The sequence below is a fragment of the Tasmannia lanceolata genome, unplaced genomic scaffold (assembly GCF_043159265.1).
Source record: "Tasmannia lanceolata isolate RefF3 unplaced genomic scaffold, GAP_Taslan_0.1 ptg000016l, whole genome shotgun sequence".
In the NCBI taxonomy this organism is placed as follows: Eukaryota; Viridiplantae; Streptophyta; class Magnoliopsida; order Canellales; family Winteraceae; genus Tasmannia; species Tasmannia lanceolata.
Genome location: NW_027518693.1, coordinates 13,958,207 through 13,965,496, shown reverse-complemented (window position 1 = coordinate 13,965,496; position 7,290 = coordinate 13,958,207). Strand labels below are relative to the sequence as shown.

Sequence of the window (7,290 nt, the reverse complement as noted above, 5' to 3'; positions counted from 1 at the left end):
ACGATCAAATCTGCAAGAAGAAAAACCCAAATCGCGATGCCTCTCGTGTTCATGTGCTCGTCTGTAAAAAACTCAAATCGCAGACTCTCTCTCTCTCTCTAAGTGTCTCTTCTCTGCTTTCTAGGGTTTGAAAACCATCGAGGTGAGTTTTCCACAGAAATCTCCGACGCGGCTACGAACCATCTCCGATTTGTAATCTCCGGGTTTGAAATCTCGGATTTGTTAAAAACCCAAATCGCCTCTCTTCTCCCCCACGGCTACGGAGCATCGATCGAGGTGAGTTTTCCACAGAAATCTCTCATTCGAGGTGAGTTTTTTTTTTTTTTTTTTTATTCTCTAGCATTTCTTTGCAGGGGAAAAAAGTAGGGGTTTTGTGTGTTTGAAAAATAGGAGGTTTCTGTTTTGTGTGGGAAAATCAGAGGTTTACTGATTTGGGGTTCGTTACCCACAGAAAACCCCTAGATAAGGGCTTCTAAATCTAGTTTCTGTTTATTATGTGGTTTATGGTGGATGATGTGAGAAAAAATTGGGCTTTTCTTTGTCACGAAATTGGGGTTTTCTGATTTGTGAATAAAATGGGATTTTCCATGTGTGAAAAAAATAGCTCAATCATGATTTCTGAAATGCCCACAGTCTGTTTGATGAAATGCCTAGAAGAAGAGGGAAAAAATCACGGTTTTCTGTCTTGTTTCATTTTCTTCCTTGACTGTGTTTTCTTGTGTTTTTTTCTTGTTTCAGGAAATTTATTTGTGGAATGCCCACAATCTGTTTGATGAAATGCGTAGAAGAAGAGGGAAAATATAGGGGTTTACTGATTTCTATGTAGGGAAAAGTATGAGTTTTGTGTGTAAAAAATAATAGGAGGTTACTGTTTTTTTGTGGAAAAATCAGAGGTTTACTTATTCTGTGTACGAGAGAAAATAGTTTTACCTAGTTTTATGTTGTTTGGGACAATGTGAAGGTCCCATCCGTATCCAACTCCATTGAGAAAAAGAAATTCGGGTCTTCTGATCTCTTGTTTTGGAGATGATTGGCCACTAAGACAGCTTCTTGGCCTATATTGTTCACCCTCTTTTTTCTCAAATGGGAAGCAACTTGATCAGGTGTTACCACACCTGATATTCCATCGTTTGTTGAATTAATAGCCTTTACAATCCTCGCAGCCGGCATCTTAGTCTCATCGAGACAATCAATCAATGTCTTAACACTTTCACTCTTATTGAATCTATTATGGGAACGGTGCATTTGCCTCTTAAGTGGGGAGGTCAGAATGTGAGAATGAATGTCGTCAAAGGTGGTCACTACCCACTTCTCATCTCTTACTTTTATGATCATCTTAGCTTTGCAATTCAATCTGACAGCTCGTCGTTCCCTCTTTTCCTTACCATCATCCACTTTCTTTCCCTTATACTTTTCACCCCCTCTCTATCACACACAAATTTCCTTGAGTTCACATCATTTGTTTTTTTAGAACTATTTGTACTGGATTTCCGTAATCCAAAACCAGTAGCCAGGGCATAAGAATTGTAGAATTCAAACGCAGACATCCAATCATCAAACACTTGGTTCACAAACGGCTTCTTCACACTACTATTCTCACTAATAGCCTTATTGGGTGTACTAACACCCTCATCTTCGTCATTCATATCAGTATCTGCCCCATTCTATATTATCTTCAATCAGATTAACCCCATCATCAACCACAATAAGACCATGGGCGTCAACTTCTTCAATACCTAACCTGGAGGCTTGCGAGAAAGCATTATCAACAAAAGCAGACTGTGTACGGTCATTATCCTAGATACGTAACCCACACGGTTGCGAAGAGGTTGGTTCCATTTTCCTAGTAATTGAAAGAAGAGAAAAATAAGAATGTACTGACATGAAAGAAAAAATAAAGACAGTGATATTTTCATGTTGAAAGAGAGTTAAAGCTATGTTCTTTCTGATAGTAAACCCCAATTTTTCCAGACATTAACACACCATAAACAATCAAACTGAAACCCTCCATTTTTTTTCTTTCAAAGTAAAAAAATTTCTTCTTATAGGGGGGTTAGATCAATCAATCACCAAGACAAGAAAAAAAGTAAACAAATCACTCAGAGAGAAACTATTCCTGAAACAAAAAAAAAATTGTAAGTTGCAGAGAAATGGATTGAAAAATCAGAGATTATTTTCATAAATCAGAAAATCCCATTTTCTTCACAGATCAGAAAACGAAAATGTAAAAAAAATTAATTAACCAAGAAGGGTAGAGAAACCCTCGGTTGGAGATGTTTCAGAGGAAAAACTATGATTAGAAGAACTCCTTTTATGCCACTCTTTATTTAGTTAAAAATGGACCAACACACCCAAATCAGAGGATTGAAAAAAAAACCGAAAATAGTAGAAACCCACCTCGAACGACAGATTTCTGTGGAAAATCCGAGGAGATAGAGAGTCTGCGTTTTGGGTTTTTTTCAAAACATCTCCTCGGATTTTTCTTCTTGCTGTGATTAGTAGATAATAAGAAAGAAAATTGAAAACTCACCTCGAACCTCGCTTTCTGTTCAAACCCAACTTTCGCTTTCTCTTCAAACCCAACTTTCTTCTTGCGAGAGAGTCTGCGCGTTTTTGGGTTTTTTTCAAAACCCACAGAAGAGATACAGAGAAAGAGAGAGTCTGCGCTGAGCGTTTTGGGTTTCTTTCAAAACCCAGAGACAAGAAAGAGATACAGAGAGTGCGGTGAAGGTTTTGGGTTATTTTCAAAACCCAAAACCAGGAAAAACAGAGAGAGAGAGAGAGAGAGAGACTTACAGAACGAGAGAAGAAATACCCTCGATTTGGAAGAAGGGGGGTTTTTCTGGTTTTCTCAGAAAAACCCTCGATTTCGTTACTTAGAGAGAGAAAGAGAGAGAGAGAGAGGTTGGGTTTTCTTCAAAAAAATGAGAGAGAAGAAAGAGATAGAGAGAGAGAGAGAGAGAGTGCGGTGAAGGTTGGGTTTTCTTCAAAAAAAATTCGAGAAGAAAGGGTTTCAGAGAGAGAGAGAGAGTAAGTGCGTTATGGTTGTTTTTTCAAAACCCTCGATTTTCTTACGACGAACAGAACGCACTTTGAAACGCACCTTCAGCGCACCATTTTCTCGAACGCTTAAGCGCACAAACAGTTTTCTCATATATATATATATATATATGAGAAAAAGTGTCCCGTTCGTTTAAATGTTTAGGTCCCACATACAGGAACCAATGAGAGGCGTTATAACCACTTAAGCGCACCAATCTCTCTCTCTCTCTCTCTCTGTGTGTGTGTGTATTGTTTTTTATTTTACCTGATAAAACACTGTGCTATCAAAACAGAAATTGAAGAAGAAAATGATAGAGAAAGAGGGAAAGAGTGATTTAATTCAAGGAAACTCAGGCCTCCACTGAGTTAATTCGAGGTAACTCGACCTCCAACAAGCTAACTTCACTAATTGTGAGTACTCCTTGTTAAGTAACCAAACGACATCTACATTATATAGAAATTAAGGGGAACAAAATAGGAAACATAAATCAGCAGAACAGGAAAAAGAGGAAAAGGAAACCTATTGAAATCTAGAAACGTATTCATAAGGGAAATAAACTAAATTAGGAAAATTGATTCTAACGTTACCTTAGGTTAACCTGAACCCAACCCCACTCAATCCGATCCTATTTGGAAAAATAAGGTTAGACGGGTTGGGTCAGGGTTGAGAGATTTAGAGGGGAGTTGGGTTAGGGTTATCCATCCTCGACTCAAGGCTGGGGTTGGGGTTAAGGAATGCAATCTCAGAATTGGGCTGGGTTAACCTATCCCAAGTTGCGCCCCTAATTGAGGCTGATCAAAACTAGTACACTATTTGTTCAGCCATGGGACAAGCTACGCCAGTCAAAGGCAACTTCCTCTGACAGAACAACAAACCATTTTGGAATTTTTTGCAATGGGGACAAGAAGAAAGGAATATATAATGTATGTGGTAAGCTTTAAGGTTACTTTACCGGTTGCTGTTGTTATCAAGAACTTGGCCGAATTCAAGGATCATATTAACAAGTATTTTGATTGTCATGCGTGCTTTCCAGTCTACATCAAAGCCAAAGAGACACAAGACTCCTAACTAACACTAGCATATTTTGGCCACATTTACTCAAATTAGGGAAGAACTATTTAATTATATCCATAAGAAAGAAAGGCATATTCAATTACAACCATGACCCTATGGAGATGACGTAAAGAAAGATGACCATGACCATATATTACAGAATGTGAAACCCCCTAAAATACCAGTTTAACAGTTCTGATTTTCAAGGAAAGAAAAAGATGCAAGGCAGAGTAGAAATAAATGCTCATATTGATTGCGTGCATCCATAAGGATTAGTCCCACCCTAAAATGGGTTGGGGATACTCTATTTCATCAGCAAAAAAAAAAAAAAGGAAGAAATAATTGCTCATATTGTCAAATCACTTATATTCCTTCAGAAGTTCTGTTGTTATGCAAAACTGAGCTAGTGAACCCAATATCTGAGGTAGCCGAAGAACAAATTCATCTTCAAATGAACCAGCTATGATCTTTCTTGGCTCATAATATTAATGATGTATGAAACCGATAAATAATTTATCAACTCACCAGTAATCTTTACATGAACATGATCCATCTTTAAAATAATGGAATCGATTATTATCCCTAACAATTATTTGTCGGCCTGTAAGTCTTGAAATGTGTTTTAGAGCAGTATGGCAATCACTACAAACACGAAGGTTTTTTACTATTCGAATGGGATCCTTTGGTGCTATACTGATAAGACCAAATGCAATAGCCAACTTCTCACTGTGATAACCAAGGGAATGCTCTTTCTCCTCCTCCTCTATATCAAACAAGACTACCTCTGTAGTGGGTATGTATCCCACACCCTTTAACTGCATAGCCAATTCATCAAGCTTCGAATAGATCATCTCAGACAAGGGGTGAGAACGGTCTCCCACGCAAAACTCGTGTACAACGCCATTCACCTCAATCCAACTGCACCCTGGTGTCTTCTGGATCCCTTTCTCATTCATGATTAGCCTAAGCTTTGCTGCGTCATCCCATCTACCATTTACGGAATATATATTTGATAGCAGGACATAATTCCCAGAGTTCTGAGGCTCTAACTCAATTAGCTGCTTTAATACGTGTTCTGCCAACTGGGTGTCACGGTATATCCTACAACCGCCCAAGAGTGCTCCCCAAACGACAGCATTAGCCTCCATGGGCATGTTTTTGATCAACTGATGAGCCTCATTTAATAAGCCCGCACGACCAAGAAGGTCAACCATACAACCATAATGCTCAATCTTAGGAGTTAGAGAATAGACACGCCTCATGCTACTGAAATACTGACGACCTTCGTCAACTAGACCGGCATGGGTACAGCCACAAAGAAGTCCAATGAAAGTGTTCCCGTCTGGTCGAATTCCAAACTTCTCTATTTGAGTAAAAAGCCCAAATGCAGCTTTACTATGCCCATTCATGGAAAGTCCAGAGATCATCGCATTCCAAACGACAACATCTCTATCCTCCATTCCTTGAAAGACTTCCCATGCTGGAGACATACTACCACATTTAGCATACATATCAATCAATGCAGTACCCAAGACTGGGTTCAACACATACTCTTTTCTATCAATCAAACCACTAGCCCAATTACCTAAATCTAGAGCTCCTAATCTGGCGCAAGCAGATAGAACACCAACCATGGTAAAACAATCAGGTTTTATGTTTTCCATCCGCATTTGGAAGAATAAATCCACAGCCTCTCTAGGGAGCCCATTAGATGCATAGCCCCCAATAATTGTGCTCCAAGAAACCACATCCTTCTCGCTCATCCCATCAAAAACACGACGCGCCTTTTCCATGATTCCACATTTAACATACATATCCACCAACGAAGTAGCCACAAATGCATTCCTTCCCATGCCCTTTTCTTCTATATATCCATATACCCACTCCCCATTCTTTAAATCCCCTAATTGAGAACATGCAGATAAGACCCGAACTAGAGTAAAACTATCCGGGCTTAAATCCATCTCTATCATCCGTCGAAACATATCAACAGCCTCCAAAAATCTCCCATCCTCAATATACCCACTAATGATTGCAGTCCAAGACACAACATTTCTCACAGGAATTTCATCAAACAGTCTGTGGGCATCTCCCAAACAGCCACATTTTGCATACAAAGAAACCAAACTAGTCTTAACATACACATCCAATCCAAAACCCGTTTTTACCATATGGGTATGAATCTTCATCCCTAATTTAAGATTGAAAATCCTCCCACAAGCCTTGAGAACAAAAGGAAACGTGAAATTGTTAGGGAAAAGCCCTATATTGCGCATGGCATGATAGAATTCTACCACTTCAGAGAAGCAATTGTTGGAAACGAGACCTCTGATCATCGTATTCCACAAGAAAATGTTGGGTTCTCTCGTTTGATCGAACACGAGACGAGCGTAGTCTGTTTCTCCAAACTCTAAGGAGGATCGCAAGATCAAGTTGAGGAGGTAGTTGTCTTGGTGGAGGCCCAAGATCAGGACACGAGCATGGAGGTGCTTGAGTTGTTTGAAGGTTCTGCATTCTTGCAAGAGGCGTTTTTTTATCTCTAAGGCCGTCCAAAATGAGGTAGAATGTGGTAGGTTAGCTAAGAAGGCCATTCAAATCTCCCACCAAATCTTTCATATTTGTGACATGAGAAAACTCAGGGGAAAACAGTAAAACACCGACATAATGGAGCATCCACTCACCTATCCGGTCGTCCATCCGGGTAGGCCCACCTAGGATTACTCATTGCTTACTGCTCATTCTGATAAAAAAAAACCTGGCCATTTAATCTGGGCCGTTGATCCACTTTACAGGCTCTTGCTAAGATTTTAGGATCATCAAATTATGGTGAATTTTCGAAAATTGCCAATCCTTGGTGGGGCCCACCAACTTGGAATAACATCTATTACAACTAGGGCTGCAACTCGGGTCGGGCGGGTCGGGTTTTGGAGAACCCAACCCTACTCGAGAAATATCTCGGGTCGGGTCGGGTCGGGTTTTTTTTCAGAAAACCCACGATTCCCAAACCCGGCCCTACCCATGATAAATCTCGGGTCTGGTCGGGTTTTTTCACGTTGACGCAATTTTTTAAGGAAAATTCTTGTTTAGCAAGGCAACTCAACTCATAGAAGCAGAAATTACACTCACATTACACTTGAATCAAACAATGATGTAATTACACTCACATCACACTTGAATCAAACAATGCTGTAATT

General features: G+C 39.6%; 1 protein-coding gene across 1 annotated transcript; it reads right to left on the bottom strand.

Annotated features, from left to right (window-relative positions):
- Positions 1 to 4,327: 4,327 nt before the first annotated feature.
- On the bottom strand, positions 4,328 to 6,725 carry LOC143848374 (Pentatricopeptide repeat (PPR) superfamily protein). Its single transcript, XM_077357305.1, has one exon. It carries the CDS (start codon positions 6,685 to 6,687, stop codon positions 4,618 to 4,620), a length of 2,070 nt encoding a protein of 689 aa, XP_077213420.1. The 5' UTR covers positions 6,688 to 6,725; the 3' UTR covers positions 4,328 to 4,617.
- Positions 6,726 to 7,290: the final 565 nt, after the last annotated feature.